The sequence below is a fragment of the Homalodisca vitripennis genome, chromosome 5, assembly GCF_021130785.1.
Source record: "Homalodisca vitripennis isolate AUS2020 chromosome 5, UT_GWSS_2.1, whole genome shotgun sequence".
Taxonomy (NCBI): Eukaryota; Metazoa; Arthropoda; class Insecta; order Hemiptera; family Cicadellidae; genus Homalodisca; species Homalodisca vitripennis.
In genome coordinates this window covers 27632987-27651773 of record NC_060211.1, presented here as the reverse complement: position 1 = coordinate 27651773, position 18787 = coordinate 27632987, and the positions used below count along the sequence as shown (strand labels likewise).

Sequence of the window (18787 nt, the reverse complement as noted above, 5' to 3'; positions counted from 1 at the left end):
TCATTTCGTTTTCAGGAGTAGTGACAGTGATTGGTCGTCCAGCGTTTGGACCATTGCAGATAGATCCTGTAAGGTTAAACTTATCTCTTAGTCTATAAATACTTAATCTGGTTGGTGGTGGTGTATCAAACTCTTCTCTCCATCTCTCTCGAACTCTTTCAGTTTTCTGTCTTCCAATATTCTTTCAAAACCCACTTTCGTTGATCGTTGGTCATGTAACCAGCCATGATGACAGAAGTGTAATAATAACAACAGTAACAATGAGAAAACATTGCCAGCTGTTAGTAGCAAACGTATTACACAGCTGATCAGGTGGCTAACTTGGGTATTACCAACCAACTAAAACTGTATACCTACTTTTGCACCCCTCTGTATATTCATTTTAAGGAAAACGTGAAAAAGTGTACTTATTTTTTGAAAATTATATTTACACGTTATTTATATAGATGATTGTTACAGGAAAGCTTTTAAAAATTAAATAATATCTATTCAAAAATGTTAATAAAAAGTGGAAAATAAACAGATTTATTTAATTTTCTGAAACTAATTCATGTAGTCTACGGAAAAGGAATGTTAGTCTACTTAGCTAAGTACATAGTTTATAAGAATGTTGGGACCAGGAAATTGATTATCAATGTTTTTATCTACCAACGGCGACAGTGAATTTATAACAATGAAAGTATATAATAAGTTATATGTAATCTGATATTGAATAACAGTAACAGAGATATAAAATTAAACCTCTGGCCTGTCACCAAACCTTTCGATTGCAGTCAACAATACACATTGCATAGCAAACAACAATTATTAAATCAATTATTTGTCACACATCAAGGCCACATTCAAACTTACAACACTCAAACACTCACACCTGAATGGTCGAGTCGGTCTATCGTAAAATTGGCGGTGTGTGTGCTCGGAGGCTTCTGTGGCACTAGCAAGGCTTTCGACTCCGGGTGACATCGAAGCAGCCTGACCCACGTTTACTCCCAGTGGCACGGCTGTGGCAGATCCGGACTTATCGGTACTAAATGTGCTGCAGTCTTTTGGAGTGTTGGTGTGGGGGGGGGGGTGGCGGCTGGATCCTGGCAAATGGCGGGAGATGTGGTGGCTGCTGGATTCGACATATGTGACAGGCTGTCTTGAGAGCTCTCATCGATGCAACGCTTAAAATCATCCATGCTCGAAGCCACTTGCCCCTCGGGAAGAACTTTCGTACAACCCCTTCCCAAGTTTAGCACTCTGGCATTATATCGGCCAGCCAGTTCCTCGATGTAAGCATTCACGAGGACGGGCTCATCGTGGACGGGATGGTCTGAGTCCAGATCATAGCGGTGCGGCAGGGTGGCAACGACGAACTCGTCGTCGGCTTGCCGGGCTGCAATGAATCCCTCTAGGTGTTGGTATATATTACTCTGTGCACCGATTGCAAATCATTTGTGCCGGCAATCAGCACCTCACATCGAGGTCCAAGTCCAAAGAATGACTGGTTCAGCTTGACGATGTCTAGCAGTCGGGCACCAGGCATGCACACGCCACCAACCGAGGTCGCTGAGTTGGCCAACTCACGTACAAGTCTCATGACGTGCCAGGTGTGGCTGTAGCCTCTGATAAGTATAGTTTTAATGTGGTGAATGGATGCTTGAATGGATTGTCTATTTTGTAGTTTTACGCTTTCTCTGAATTTTTATATGGTTTCGATTAAAGGCATAATGTTTCTGTAGATTTATGGGTGCGTCATGGATACGGAGAAACATGTTATGTAGCTGAAGAGGATGCAAGATGAATGACCATCTCTTCATTGGGAGTGTCACAGTAAGTGTGCAAAGAAAAGTACACATTATTGTTATGAAACAAATTTGCATTAATATGTCGAATAATTCGATGTGGGCTAGTTGATATGATAATCATCGATCCATTCTGCTCCAACATCGGGCATACAAGTGTATTGATATAGTATATAAAGAGTGATTGAGGTAACCTAAAGTACCGTAGTGGATCAGTCTGCTAATAAATCATATATGGCATAGGAAGAAAGTTTTCAACACAACTGTTCATATAGAATAATCTAATCAATTCAAGAATGAATTAATGTAAGAAAAGCCCCTCATCTGACCTATTTATTTGAAGGAAAACGTGAAACAGTGTACTTCTATTGACAATTTATATCAATAAAGCTTGTAAAAATTAAATAATATCTATTCAAAAAAGGTTATCATTATCTTAACTTCACATACAGAATTAAACCAGACGCCTTAACTACTGGTCAAGCTAGTGGTGTGTGCTGTCACAACTTAAATAATGTAAATCTGGCATGGTTTTGTTGAACAGATAATATATTGTGAAGATATGTAGATTAAGAATAGGCTATGAATTTACCAATGAGGCTTTATTTTTTTGAAAGCTTTATTTTATTAGTCTTTAGATTGTACACAAGGAGTGGAAGATACAACAGAAAATTACACAATATTATACCTTTATTACGAACGTTTTAGATATAATTAGCTTAAAATAACTTTATCAACATAAGTGCTCTTAAATCAGAGGAGTTTAACATTTATTTTAAAATTAAGAACTTTTTACGAATGATAATTAGAACTATATAGAAACGACCCGACAAGACTAATTAGGCATTATTTTGAGTAACATTTACACCGATATGGCATCTTTTCAATTGATATTAACTATTTATATATGTCAACAATGGCTCAGACCTTATCACAAAATAATACTGAATGTTGTATTAAATGTTACATGACTCCTATTACCTTCCAACAACATTTTATAGAGAAGCGTAGCAACCACATGATAGTCCACTTCCAGGCTTCATGACGTCATCAGATTTCTCATTTTTTTTGTAATGCACTAGAAAAATGTTTGTTTTTGTTTCTGCAACTTTTGTATCTAACCTCAATTATTGATGCTAAACTAATCTCAGAATTGACTAAAACTTAAATAAATACTAATTCTGTTTAAATTGTTTATAATTTTTATAAACTTGCAAGTTTACAAGTAAGACCTGCCAGTTTTCACAGAAAATGGTAAGATGAAATATTTTCTTAATTTAATGTGTTAATCTAATATATAATAGTGTGTGCTAATGTAGAAAGAAAATATTTAGGGGGAAACATGAAATAAGGAAGTTGTTTGATTTGTGTACAGGTTGGTTCAAGGTTAGGCCAGATGGTCCTCAGGTAGAATTGCCGGGTACGGTCCAATAAGCGGACCCGGTTTTTTATATCGAAGAATATAATCATCGATACGTAATATTCGCATATCGAATCATAGACTATCAATCGATATAAAAGTAATAACAATCATATGTTTTAAATTAAAATGTGAATTTAATGATAACATATAATAAATGAACATAACCAAAATCAGGGAAACTCATAACTTTAACTAAATGAAACAGAACGAAAACGTTTTTTACTAAAGTTGTGTCCACCATTACCTTCTTTTTTTGCATCTGAAGACGACCATGTTAGCTCCTCTGACAGTTACATTTGTTACCTTTCCACAAATATCACATAATGGATTCTTAGGTTCTTAGGTACTAACCCAACATCCTGAAGCCATAAGAAACATATTTTATCGTCTTTTAAAGCAATTTCGTGAAGCTTCCTAAGATTGACGGCCATTTTAATACACAATGTTACGTGAAATTAAAAATATTACCTTGTATTATTTGAAAGTGGTTACAGCTGTTCATATAGATTATTTAAGTTGTTAAAAATAATTCATCAGTATCGATTGATTATATCGATGGTTATGATTAAGTAATATCGTTTGCCAATTTCGATATAAAAAAACCGGGTCCGCTTATTGGACCGTACCCGAATTGCCCTCGAATCTGGCAGAATTTAAGGGGTTAGATTTTCATTAGTATACTTTGGAATAACAGTTTATAAATATTCTCAGGCCTCAGGTAGGTCCAAGTGGGCTTGAGGTTAATTAAAGGTTATTATTATTAATTATTCAATAATGGACCTTTTAATACTTTCTCACAGAAATTTAAGGGGCTAGAGTACGATAAGTGGACCAAGCGGACCGGTATTTTATATCCATTAGTACAATCATCGATACTTAATATTCATTTATGGAATACACGTTTATAAATCATATCTATAGCCATAATCACAATCATATTTTAAATTAAAATAACTAATATATCTTAATGCGTATAGTGATAATCTTATAAATAATGAGGGTACTTTGGGATTATACCGACCACACCAGTATGAAGAACACAAAAATAGAAATTTATAGAAACAAACATGATAGAACGAAAAAACAACTCTTCAATTACAAAATTACAAACTTACAAGCATTTCCAGGTATTGTGATCGGTATTGTTGTCGCTGTTATCTTATCTTTCTCGAGAATCCTGATTACGGCAGGCCGCGCGGCATCACGTGATTTGCACGGTACATCATTGCCTTTCCATTACAATTCAATTTATATTTCTGATTAGCCCCTCTAGAATTTGATATTTTACTGATAGGTACTATCTCGAGGGATGTTTTTCTTTCGTCGACATCAGCGCGGGGCAGCACCGAAGGTGCTGCCGAAGCCCCGCGCTGATGGCCGGAGGCACTCGCATTTTGGGTGGCGGAATGTGATCAAGAATAAAAACAAGTTTTGAGTGTTTTTTTAATAAAAAGTTTAGTTTGGTAAATGTTTGTTTTTGTTGAATTTTTGTGTTTGGAGAAATGTAGAGGTAAAACACGGAAGTACAACAAAGCGATGCACCAGCTGAACGGGCGGCGAGACTCTGCAATCACGTTATCTACTAGACGCTCGACTTTGACCTCTGTCTGAGGATGGGGAGGTGTTTGCGATAAGACAATTCCTGTTTTATATTGACGAAATATTGTTCTACGCTAATCTAGTAATCAGTAGAAACGAAATGTGAAATAACGATTCATGTCTGGGTGTGGTCGGTATAATCCCAAAGTACCATAATGAGCTCTAACGATAAAAAAAACTATTTGAACTGAAAACAAAAAAAAATTCATAAATAATTATGAAATGATAAAAATATTTATAGGCTAACAGGAAATAAGAAATATTTATGTTTTTCTCCTGGGTAGCAATGATTTACCGCTTTCGTGAAGTTGTTGAAGCATCTTTTCTGGAAAACCGTACTTCTCCTCTGTAAAAATATTTACAGAGATGATCTGCTAGCAGGTCGGCTGATATGCCACTTTTTTTAAACTTTGTTTTACGGCCCTCCACGAGCTTGTGACTGCCTGTTATTATCTATAAAAGAGAATACGTTTACTATATATGAAAAAGTGTTTATAGTTGATACAAGTTAGTTATTGTTCAAAAATCAGTGTCGGTTAGTTATATAGAAAGTTATAATTAAGTACCTAATATCATTTGTCAATATTGATATAAAAAACCAGGTCCGCTTATCATACCCGGCCCATTTAAGGTACTAATGACAACTGTTTTAAAGATGGTTTTAGATTGTTTAGTGGATGTCCCCAAATCCAATAGGCTATGCTATCTAGGTTATTTACTCTTTTTCCAACATCTGCAGAAGTTGAATGAGTTAGAACTGAAAAAAAAGTATTGTCATTCGTACAGAAAAAAATACCTCGCAAAATCTAGTGCTTGCTTAGCTATACGTGTTGGTTGCCGCTTATTATACTGCAGCCAAGAAATTATTTTGCAAAAGTACAAATATCAAGTTCTTTGCTTGTTAAGTTTTGTTGGTTGATGCAGGATTTATGAATAATAAAAAAATATAACTGTAAAAATATATGATGTATATGTTATACCTAGATAAACAAAAATATAGCAAATTGACCATAAATGCAACAGTTTCAATCAAACCATGTATTTGCCAAAAACACAAAATTATGCTGTTTTCAGAAAGAAATTGAGTTGTTAGTGAAACTTATTTTAGTTTGCGGCAAACCAACCATGGTTTTGTCAGTATTAGAATACCTAATATTCTAATACTGACCAACAGCTAGAAATTCGGAAAACAACACAAGTGAGTGTATATTAGTAACTGAATCGAAACTATTTTTGTTATTATGTCTCTTTTGAGTAACTCTTGAGTAAAATTAAGTTCAGTATGGATTCACAGTATATTATGAAATTATTGTATGTGTGAAAATATACATATATTTACAAATTTATGCTCCACACTGCTTATTAAAAAAAGACTAGATATGAATTGTTGGGCATTATTGCATGTGCAATCGCATGATAAACACAAATTCCTTTCGGTACAATACTTGGAAGTAGTAATAGTTTTTTTACCCTTATCGCACCTTCAGGCAAAGTTAGAGGTATAAAGTCCTCTCTAACAAAATCTGGGACTAAAAACTTTATGACTTTTGAACCACTACCAATGGCATGGCAAGTTAGTTACTGGCAAGGACAGGATCGATCAGTGGTCATGCTTCCAAGGAGCAGCCATATACTCAGTGTTGCATAACTCGGTTATCTTGTAATATACACCGTACATGTTAAACTGTGCCATTGGAAACTACAGTTACTACTACTTTATAAGTTGCTAATGTCAAGTAATGAGGTTTATTGGAAATTTCAGTACCATATTTGTTGGGGCTAAAATTCTGTGTGTGTGATGGATGGTTACATATGTCATAGAAACGAAGATGACACAACTAACTGTAAGTTGTCGTGCCCTGTCGACCGAACCAAGAGCGACTCAAAATGAGTTCATTGAGTAGTACAGTAATAGAGTACTGATTTAATGATAGTAAAATGTAACGATTCAATAATAGAGTAATGATTTACAGTATTGAGTCGTTCAATACAAGAAGTATAATAGTTTGTCTGAAATGAAAACAAACCATGAAATTTTATCCAGTCCATGCAGGAGAACAAAATTACAGAGTAAAAAAAATTGTATATTGGAAGAAGTGGAAGTTAGATCTTTTATTGTTTTATTAACATTCATGTCCAACTGTCATCCTCTGTAGTAAACTAGACCTTAAATGTCATGACATATGCTATTAGTGACGTATCACTCCTGGACATGCATGGCGTTGTCCAGATGTAAGTTATACATCGGTGTTTGCTGTAGGTTATTCAGTTTAGGTTAAATTAGAAGGTATAAACCAGATAGAAATGAATCTTGCTAGGGGAACCATAGAGATACGTACAATGCTTTTAAACACATGGTGGATTACACAAGTTAGGAGATTTACCTGGTCGTTTGTTTTAATCATTTAGTATGATATTATCTAATTTGGCTCTTCGAATAATGTATGTTTTATTATAGTAAGTAAAGTGTTCATTTAGTTAGTATATATACATTTTAAAATCTTTATTTAGATTATTTGATTTCAAAATAATTGGTATGAATATCCTATCTACTATAAAAATCTGTCTAAACAGTTTCTTAATTTTTACAAAGTGGGAATAACGTAATTCTTAATAATAACACTTAAGCTCAATTCTTTTCTGTTATTAATTCATCGAAGTTTTAATTATAATTACTGTAAAACATGTAGTTGATCACTTATGTGAGTAATGAATGAACATCAATAATTCATTAATACAAGGGCTATTCAGAAAGTAAGGAACGTCTCCACCTGACGCCTCCAGGTGTGCTCGTGTTCAGCACCTCAATCAGCATCCAGCTGTGAGAACAGGCAAGATGTTCTTATTGATTTTCTCGAGTGTTGTACAACAATAAACTTTGAGCGGTACTGTCAAACATTGCAAAACCTTAAGAGAGCTGTCCAAAACAAGCGCAGAGGAAATTTTTCATCCAAAGTTCTGCTTTTGCATGACATTGCCCGTCCTCATACGGCAAACCAAACAGAAGAACTCAAACTCGTTCAATTGGAAAGTTTTCCTTATCCCCCCTAAAGTCCTGATCTAGCTCCAAGTGATTTTCACTTGTTTCCGAAAATGAAGACCTGGGTAGCAACACAACATTTTGACAATGAAGAGTAGCTCCAGATCCCTAACTGGCTGAGCTTGTCCCACTGTGATAAGGGCCTGGATTTGTACGGTGATTATTTAGAAAAGTAGTATTTTAGTCCCTTGTTTCATTGAATATGATAAAATGTTATTCTTGTACTTGGGTTTTTTTAAATTCCAAAATGTTCCATACTTTCTGAATAGCTGTCGTAAATATTAATGTTTATTGATAATTACAACCGTTTACTTGCCTTATTCAAAATTGTTCTCTATATTCCTCATTTTCCTGATTAACTTTTGCTTTCAACTGTTGGTCAAATTGATGTGTATTTGATAGTTTGAAATAGAGTTTTTGCCTGACTTCCACTTTATGCAATATTGTCAATTCTTGATTGTTGATAATGAGAAATTTAACAGTGTTGAGTAACTGTTATATTTTGTTCTCAGGTTAAGACAAAAAAAGGAGTATCAGCAGCTAGTCTCTCGCATCCCAACTCCCGCAAAGTTCAACAGCTGACTAAACAAGTAAAAAAGTAAGTAATTTTCACAAATCTCCCAGATTTTAAATAAATTGAAATAAATCGTAATCTTATCATTGTTCAAAGTAATATTAACACAAGGAAACGGGTGGGTACTTAACCTAAAATTGTCAGTGTTCATCCACTTCTACCCATATGCAATTTCATTTTTCTTGGTCGTAAACTCAGTAATTATAATTGTGGAAATTATTAGAGAATTAAGATATCATATGCCAGCGTAATAAATTAAATCTGATTTAATGGTGTGCATACATCCAGTTAAGTTTTGGGACTGTGGATTTTTTTTGGAAAAAAACGTTAATTTTACACAGAGAAATCTCACACTTATTAACACGTTGACTGCAACAGATACCCTAGTGTATACTGGACAGTTGACAGTACTCAGTATAAAGCCATAGTGAAGGGTGTTAAGATAATAGTTTACTGATTATGATTAACGAATAAGATATTATAGTATATAGAATAAGAATAAAAGTAGTATATTATTTTATTGTTGTTGTTTTATTGTTTATATATATATATATATATATATATATATATATATATATATATATATATATATATATATATGATCTTAGATTATTTGTTTACACTCAATGCATATTTTTTACTCCAGTTGTTTTAAATGTTTTTAGAGATGCTGCTAGGAAGAAGGCAAAAATGCTTCATCAAATGAAGTTAAATCTAGTGGGTGAAAAATTCCTGTGGTTTCGAGACAACCTGCCCCAAGATAAAGCATTGGACCATGATGTTATTGCAAGTGTAATTACACAGTAAGAGACAAATAATTTTATTAATTATTAATTTATAGTAGAAATCAAATTATTTGAGTTCCAATTATCCAAACTGCTAGGTTAACTGAGGTTGCCTAAAAGTTAATAACCTAAGAAGCATGTACAAAATTACTCAGAAGATACCAGGTTCGTTTCTGATACACTGGACTCACCGTTTGTATGGCTTTACTGGCTGTTATTTGTTTGAGCAATAAAGTACGGTGTTAGAATCCGCCTATTGTTTGTATTCACTCTCGTTAGCAGTCGGCAGATTGAGTCTTATCAGTCTGCGTTCTGGAGGAGTTAATAGTCTTACAGTGTTTTAAGTTTGTATTGTTTATTAACCCTTCACACGTCACTAATGAATCTAGTAACTTTCCTATAACGCCAAGACAAAAAAAATGATATTTTTTAAGTTCAAAGCTAATTTTTATTATAATTATAAAACAGGGCATTTTACTTAAAATTAGCGTATTTATTGATAAAAATAAAAAAAAAACTGTTTATTTTAATTAAATTAAATACACCTCGTCACACTAAAAAACAAGACAAATATTTCAAACTAATCACATCACTACCACATGATGAAGAATAATAACAAGATACGTAGTACGCGCATTCGTAACAAACGAGAAAGCAGTAATACATGCCACGAATATGTTTGGTTATAGCTCTGTAGGAGATGCAGAACTGACTAGCAGGTGGTCACAGTTAGACAAAAAGCGCTCGCCTCCCCCTGCCGCAGAGTGAAGGTCATTTATAAATACTTCTTTGGTAACCACGATAAGCACGGAGCGTGCACTGGGCATTTCGAAGGCCTTTTGTAAACTAAAAAACTCTCCAAGAGACATAATCTATAATATCGGATATAACTGTATTTGTCTTTTTGGTCAAAGTCAACCATTCTAATATATCCGTGTACGGCGTGGGAAGGTTTAATTTGTTTTTACTATCATAATTATTATTATTTACAGTACTATTTATTGACAGTCAGTGGTAAGGGGTAAGAGGGTTGTTATTTCTTTAAAAACAAAGTTCAAATGTATGAAAAACATTTATGTTAATTTGAGCAATTGAAAAATTAATTTTTAAACATATTTTATTATGTAGAATCTTGGAGCATTGGAAAAAAGGTTTATCGTACTATCACTTTATATATTGGAAAATGTTGAATTTGTTTATACTAGTGATAGTACGATAAATATTTTATTATGTACAACATTTTGAAGCCTTATAAGGTTCATTCTTTAGTTAAATGGTTTTTACCAAGAATTGTATACACCATATTTATCTATATATATAAAAATGAAACTGTTCGTGTGTAACAGCATCACTCACAAACGGCTGGACGGATTCGCATAATTTTTTTTTTTAATTTGTTCGTCTTGATCTGTAGAAGGTTATAGGATACTTTTTATCCCTTTCCCGATTCAGGATTCCGCCCCACTGGTTACAGAAATACCCGTAAGAAATGCATTGCAGCAAACATATGTTATTAAGTGAAAGAGTCTTTTCAAATTTTTAATCAGCTGTTCTTTGTAAACATATATAATGCGACAAAAAATATATTTATATATAAATTTCTTTACACTTATAGTTTTAAAGCATAGAGTAAGCTTAAGAGAAACGACAAATTTTGTTTAAACTGTTTCTGCAATCATAATATATAAAAATGAATGTTTGTGTGTTTGTCCTTTATAGACTCAGAAACTATTGGACCGATCACTATGAAAATTTGTATTTTTCTATGTAGAAGGTTTATACGCAATGCCCATTGATGTAACTAACCACCAGGCTGTACTGCAAGATATAAAAGTTATCAAAGCGCCTGCACATTATAAACTGCAATTACAACACAGTAGTTACGTATATTAAAATATCCAAACACTATTTGAAGGCAAAGAAATATACGGGCAAAGCTTAAGAGACGCGTGCGAAGCCGCGGGAAACAGCTAGTACCATATACATAAGAGTGCAAAATAAATTTATCTCAGAATAATTATGCAGTTACTTCTCATTGCACTACGTTGTTCAATAAAATTGATTGTTGTACAATTTTTTAAAACATTATATTTACGTACAAGCTTAAGGATTTGCTTTTTACTTGATTTACTATATCCATTATTGTACTATACAGGTTAATACAAAAATTATTTTAATTTTGTGTGGATAAAGAAAAATAAAGTTAATTTTACTATATTAAAAACCCATCTGTTAGATTATAAACATAACTATGTAAAATAATCATATAATTTTTATTTTGTTTTTTAAGATATGGTGGTCATCAACCTATAACCGAAGTTTACATCTTTGTATAAAGTTTGTATTGTTACAGAATATTATGTTTATTATAGAGAGTGTTTGTTTTATAACACACAGCAACAGGAAAAGAAGCAATACATAAATTCATTACATTAAAATACCTTCAAAAAATGTATTCCCTTTCAGATATATAAGAAGATTTGACGAAGAATTAGAGCAAATCGCATTGAAACATTCAATTGGTGGTCAACGTAAAAATAGACAACATGCTAGCAGGGAGGATGTTATAAAACTGACTAAATTACAGGAAGAAAAGGAGTTTGAGACAGCTGGGATAGGTGAGTGCTAAGTACAGTGTTTTCAATGCCTCTATAAAATTACATTGTAATTTTGTTGAGTTCCAAATTTTTGTATAACTCTTATATTGAATTAAAATAGGTCCTTCAGGTGTGTTGCTGAACATTTAATTGCACATAATAGTTAATAATGCTACAAAGAAAAGGGTATTATTGTATTGCAATTTATTAAAAGTTTAATAAATAACTTTCCCAAAGCTTTGAAACTTTAATCCTTTACTTCTGAATTAATTTGAAAACCAATCCCTCTGTGGGTCTGATGATCTGTTCCTTGAACACGAAAGGCCCCAAAAGTGAAAGTATGTGATTGGAGTGTTTGTTTACAAATTAATTGAGAATTCCAATAAGAAAAGAGCTTCTAGAATGCATTTACTTCTGGTAAAAAAAATGTTCTTAAAAAAAGTACTTTATAATGACTGTCAAGTAAATATTTAAATAAAACTTTAATTCACGGATCATCTACTGCAAGTTTTTATGAAAAGTATATTGTTTCAAAAATACCTTTTTATTTTTATGTGGTAAAGTTAGCTTATAGTGAATATTGTTGTGTTTTATTGTTCACAAGACTCCAGTTAGAATGAGTGGTTTAAATTTAAAACCATATTATTTTTAACTCATCTAAATCAACCAGTAGTTAAATTAGGTGTATTTCATTGTGTATATCATGAGCACAATATACATATATACATACATATACACAATATACATTTGAGCTGAATATTTTGTTCATATTTTATATATTTATGCATTATAAAAGTTCATAAGTTTTATAAATCAAAATTGATATTTTCTTCAGAGCAATACAGAAAAACCAAATAACATAGACTTGATAACCTTCCAAAATTCCTATTGACTACCGGACATATACTTTATAACTAATCAAAACTCCCATGGATTTTGGTGAATAGAGCATTTAAAATTCTTACTAACAATTAATTAGTTATTGTAAAGTGGCTAATCATTGTTCAAGAACAACTATAGTTTAATAGTTTAATAATCAAATGTATTGATGGTGTTTCATTGTAACATTAATTAACAAATAAATTATCAATAATAATACAATATCGTTTTTTCCAGAACTTCCCAATCTTCTTGAGCCATCCCAAGTTGAAATGCTTCGCAAGTGGAATGGTGAGCTAAGATTCTTACAAAATTTCAAACTGAGGAGATTTTCTCAACAGTTTCTGAAGAAAGGAAGTGCTAAAAGCAGACCTGCAAGTCCTGTTGAAACAAGAGAGAGTAACAACACTATTAAAACTAGTCAATCCCATAATAAGGACAATAAAACCATTAGTGATTCAGTTGAAAGTATGGAGACAGATGTAGGTGAAAATAAATAGTTTTGTGTTGACTATATGTTATTTCTTATCCTCCAATTTTTAACAATCCATAGACAGTTTAAATTTGTTTGGTCATGATCAAGAAGAAAACCTAATACTGTAAACATAATAAACCAAGTGGCAATGGACATGGTACGGATTTAATTTTATAGTCAATTTGTATAAAATATGAAACAAAATTCTCCCTCAAAGTGGTGGTTAAAGGTAAACTTAAGTCAGATATGGCTGGTACATATTGCCTGTGTGTGATCTTTGTGCTAGCTACGTGCAACCTTCATAGATATTAAAGTTATTAACCCTAAGAGATCACTATGTGAAGCCCATATTTTGCAATTATAAATACAATCCTTCACGCATGGCTGGAAGGTGCTGTTATCCCTTAATCAAACAAGGAAGTTATAAATTAATATTTCACTATTTGCAGCACATACCAGAGCAAACATGTTTGTTTTGTTTTTTTATCCGTGTCAGTGCCACTGTAGGTACTATAGTGTATCCCATCGATTTATTGAAATACTGGTGCATTGGTGGAGTCAAACATCAAAATTGGACGTAAATTTATATACTGTAGATTTAAGGGATTATAGACCAGCTTGAGATTAACTGCATTTTTATATTGCAATCAAAATACTTTTAATTTAGATATAAGATCATAGCTTAAATTACATATTGCTTGATACGTTTACAAGAAAAGAATAAATAACCACTCAAAATAATGTTAAACTGAACCCTTCCCATGCCGTATTGGATATATTAGACTGGTAGACTTTGACCAAAACGCTAAATACAATTATATCCAATATTATAGATTATGTCTCTTGGAGAGATTTCTTTAGTTTACAAAAGGCCTTCAAAATGCCTTGTGAAATGGTAAATATAGGAAAGTTAATGGATTTATTAGTGGTGTGCAAAGGGTTAAAGCTACCAAATATTGTAAGTAATTTGAGAATTGCTTTTAAATCCCAGTGACGTTGAATAATGCCATTTACATCCAAGTCAGAGTAATGTACACAACTGCACAATCGCCGAGTGGAGATTCCGAACACAGCTGACCCCTATGTATGGACCACCGAGCAGAGAGGAAAACTACTCGTAATTTCACCTGAACTGTGCGAGAGATCACACTTAGTGACCTGCTGAGATCTGTGAAAAAAAACTTTGGTTAATTAGCTCAGCGTGTTAGTAAAGCCTATCACTTTTCGGGCTGGATAATTTATTTTTATTTCTATCTGTCTAGATATCCACATGATATCTCGGAAACAAACTGACTTATGGATTTGAGACAGTTTGGTGCTTCTGTCATAAGCAAACGATCGTTACATTTGCTGTAGAGTAATGAGGACTGCTTTCAGCTGAAACTTTCAGCCTAATGGTATCATGGGCCAGGAATTTTACATTTTCTATAGAGTAATGTAGATTGCTGTGGCTAAAAGTGTTAATATGAAGAATTCTTCAATGTAATAAAAAGGAGTGTTTATTAACCATAAATTTAAATAACTAAAATATTTCAAGAAAATTGCTAGATGTTACAATTGACTTGTCAATAACAACAATATTTCTCAGTAGTAGTATTCGAACAATGTTGTATTCCTTCATATGGAATAAAATGGTAAATACCATACACTCAAATTAAGCAATTCTTTGCATAAATTGTCAACAGGTCTGAAAATACTTTTACACTCACTTTCCATACAAATTGAGCTACTCTTTCATCTTTAGCTCTATGACTACAACACAAAGCATTCTTTCTCTAGGAGAATTTTGGAATTAAATTCTTAATCTTATCACTTCCAGGTAGTAAGAAATAAAAGAAAAATATTAGAAATCCCAACAAGAGTAATTAAGAATGTAAATTTTATAAAATTACATTATGAATTTTTTTTTAAATCGTTCGTACTAACCTGTTTTAATGTGTGTATTTGATTATTTAATTGAAACAGCAATTATTATTGTTTCATACCTTGTAAAATAAAAATAATGGTTGCAGAATTAGTAAAGGACGTAGTTTTAAACACAATTGGCATAGGATAAAAGTATTTAAAGAATTAAAAATGTTATTTTTTAGATAAGACATTAAATGAAAAGATTTTTTTCTTCTTTTTTAAATCTTTTTGTTCATTAACGAAGAAAACATTTAAAAAAGTTACACAAATTCTATGACTACCAATAATTATGAATTATTTGCCAACATTTATATTTAATGTTTTATGTTGTTCATTTCTTACATTTCCTATATAATCATTTATTTTTGAAGAAAATGTTAAAAGGTAAATGTAAATTTTGTAATTATCAAATGTTTTATTGTCTAGACTGGAAAACCCCATTATAGTATTGAATTTTGTCTATATTCGAAATTATCATCAAGAAATGGAAGCTGATACTGTCTACTAAGTATGTTATTCATTTCTACATCAGTAAATTTTCTCCTGATTATTACAAATATACTGCTGAAGTGCTGACTGATGCAGCAGTATATAAAAAATACAACATGTTCATGTTTGATACTGAGCTGCAACAAACTATGAGTTAGGTCATCACTAGAGCTGAATGGCCATTGTGGTCAGCAGGTTGCAAATTCCAAATAATGCAGAGTAGACACCTACTTTCTAATTGTGCTAATGCGTTGTCATCCTTCCACTCTTCGTTAAATAAATCTTACCCTTTAAATCTCTTTAGCAGGTTTGACAGAATTTCCAATTGCTAATTCAACTTTAGAACAATATTACCTGTAAAACAGTGTATTTTCAAATGAATCTGTTATTAAAACAAAATATGTTAGAGGGTGATATTAGCATATAAACAATCTTAAAGGGCAACGCTGATAGAATTTTCTGTATTTTTTTATTTAGTGTTAAGAATTGCATTCATAAAAGTAGTAATAATAAACTATAGAACATACCTTGCTTTTAGAATAAATTTTACAAAATCTCAAGTCTTTACAGTTTTTTTATTGTTTTAACAGTACCTTAATTGCCTTGTAATTATGTTAGTAAAATATATAATATTGAATACAATACAAAGGTATTCAATAACAGATACTTTTATCAGTACTTGTATGATAACCATAGGACATCTATAAGTATTTCAGCTTTGTATAAAACTTTGTAATAAATTGACTTTAAACATTAGGAATCTTCTAATTAACGTTCTTTAAACAAAATAAAAAATTAGTTGAATTAATCAAGCATTTTATAGTGAAAATTTGAAATGGGAATTTTATCTTATGTAAATTTTTTATCTAAGATTTGATGTAAAAATATGTTTATATTTATTTGCGTGTGGAATTTATTTGCAAGTTTTTAAATTACTACGTATATTGTTCAGATTTTAAATGTACCTACTGTAATTATTCTTTTTTTTTACTAAAAAAAATAAAAATGTATTTTTTAATTGTGCTCATTTAATTTGACATGTAACTTTTAATACCTAGATTAAGGCTAAGTTTGAGTTTGAATATGTCTATTGCAACCACTGTTCACTAATGACAATATATGTATTTCATTTCCTTAACTTAATTTATTGAAAAAGTCTATTCTACTCACTGAAATGAAGTATATACAGCTGATAAGGACTGGTTATACAATAAATTACATGTAACACAGGTATAATAAACATTCAGCCTGTGCTATGAAATCTTCCAATTAAGTTGCATTAAGCCAATAATTATTGCAATAAAGCTATAAGGCAGACTGAGAAGCAAGCTGAAATTTTTGTAGCCTCATGTTGTAGTTACTATACAAAAGTGGTTGCAAACATGTTCTTTTTTAATGGAAAGAATAATAAATGATTATTTATTGTATCTATTATAACTAATTATTATTTTACTTTACGTCCACTCCCCAGTGGATTAAAACTGTTTTAGGTTTATTTCATTAAGACTTTCATGTAAGATAATAAACCACAAGGCATATAAGGATTTGGTTTGGATTTCCAGCTTAGTAAAATAGACTTATCGTTATTTACTTAACAATTCAGCATAAAAAGTATAGCTTTAACAAAAAAAACATATTTGGTTAATAAAATAAAGTTTAAATTGTTTTTGGTTCAAATAATAAAAAAATATACTTCAAATTGTATTGTTTTATTTCAAATTCAGTTTACTGTTTGATAAATATGAACCAAAACTTTTTGAACCAGTTCTCAAACATACTTTTAAGAATTACAAATAAGACAATATTTTGAAAAAAACATCTTCTGAGTGTGTTTATTTTTGTGTGTTAAATTTCAATTTTTTTTAATATTGACTAAACCTAATTGGTTTAATAAGTTATAATAGTTTACTTAACATTTCTGAATATTCATAAAAAATTCAAATCTGCTGTCTATTTCTTCATAAAACACTGAGTCAGTTGACCGATTTGTGCTGGAAAACTGATGTTAGTCAACTCAACCGCCATTTTACAGTTTGTAGCAGAATGAAAATTTTTCAGGTTAACTTCACCAAATACCAGGTTATTATTGTGCAATATTTCTTTATGACTCTTCACTCTGATGGCAGTGGGGATAATAATAATTACTTAAACAAAGTACAAGCCTTAGGATCTATAATCAAGGGTATAAGTAATCAACCTATGAACAATCATGTTGTAATGACCTTTGTCAATATACTACTTCTCTAATAAATATCGTACATGATGGATAGACACATTTAATGTGTGGGGTTAAGAAATACAGTAATCGTATGAAACTTATTAAGTACTCATTCAGTAATTTGAAATAGTTTTACATTTTAAGTCTTAAAATGATTTATTTTAAAATTATATGTATTAACAAGAATGTAGTTTTTGTAGTTGGTAATAAATTATAATGTTTTTTTGTTTTGTTGGTTTGATGAAATTATAGTTAATACTATAATTTCCAAGGTCTTCCTCCATTTCCATATATAGGTGCAGCTAATCTATTTTCTTACTAAGGACATTAAATGCTTACTAGGGGTTAACTCCTATAGTGTACTATGATATATAGAAAGATTTAAGTAGAAAAGCAGCTATTATTTTAAATTAATAATTTTGTAGTTTGTTGAAGATATGAACAAATATTAAACAAAAGTATAGTGTAGACCACTATAAGTTAATTGACCTTTTTAATTAACATTAGTAACAAAATCAAAAACTAGTAGAATCAAAAACAGTTTAAAATTCACAAAACAAATTTTGCACACAGTGAGTGAGAGTGTTGTTTAAATTTGTTATTTTTTGACTAAAATTCGTCAACTTTAATTAATTAGTATATTAATTAGTAATTAATTTAATTAGTCAACTTTAAATATCATCTTTAAAGTTAATAGTAACAGTTTTCATTGAATTTTGAGATGGAAAAAGGTTGGGTGTTTTAAAATTCAACATTATTTTATTAAATTGTTTGTGATCCTCAATTTGAAATTTGTAATAAACACCACATGTGGACTCCTTGTGTTGTGTCTCTTTAACCTTGATTGTTCTCATATTTGGAACAAAGGATGAGAGGTTTATTGTTTTGGTTGAGTTGACAAAAATTGCTGGAATAGCTGAAGACTTGGGGGTGGTATTCTGCAGACGTAGCACTTGATCGGTGTCAGTTGTCAGCTTGACAAGTCGGTCAGTGGGTGGTTCTCACGTCCAGAG

At 31.6% G+C, this 18787-nt stretch overlaps 1 protein-coding gene across 2 annotated transcripts; it reads left to right on the top strand.

Annotated features, from left to right (window-relative positions):
• The first annotated feature begins 1767 nt into the window (after nucleotides 1–1767).
• On the top strand, nucleotides 1768–13195 carry LOC124361885 (translation machinery-associated protein 16 homolog). 2 transcript variants are annotated; one of them, XM_046815935.1, is made up of 5 exons: nucleotides 1768–1815; nucleotides 8362–8447; nucleotides 9089–9226; nucleotides 11675–11826; nucleotides 12922–13195. In XM_046815935.1, exons 1-5 carry the CDS (start codon nucleotides 1783–1785, stop codon nucleotides 13182–13184), a joined length of 672 nt encoding a protein of 223 aa, XP_046671891.1. In that variant the 5' UTR covers nucleotides 1768–1782; the 3' UTR covers nucleotides 13185–13195. The 2 variants fall into 2 exon arrangements, with proteins under 2 accessions (XP_046671891.1, XP_046671892.1); XM_046815936.1 differs by lacking the exon at nucleotides 1768–1815 and adding an exon at nucleotides 2839–3041.
• Nucleotides 13196–18787: the final 5592 nt, after the last annotated feature.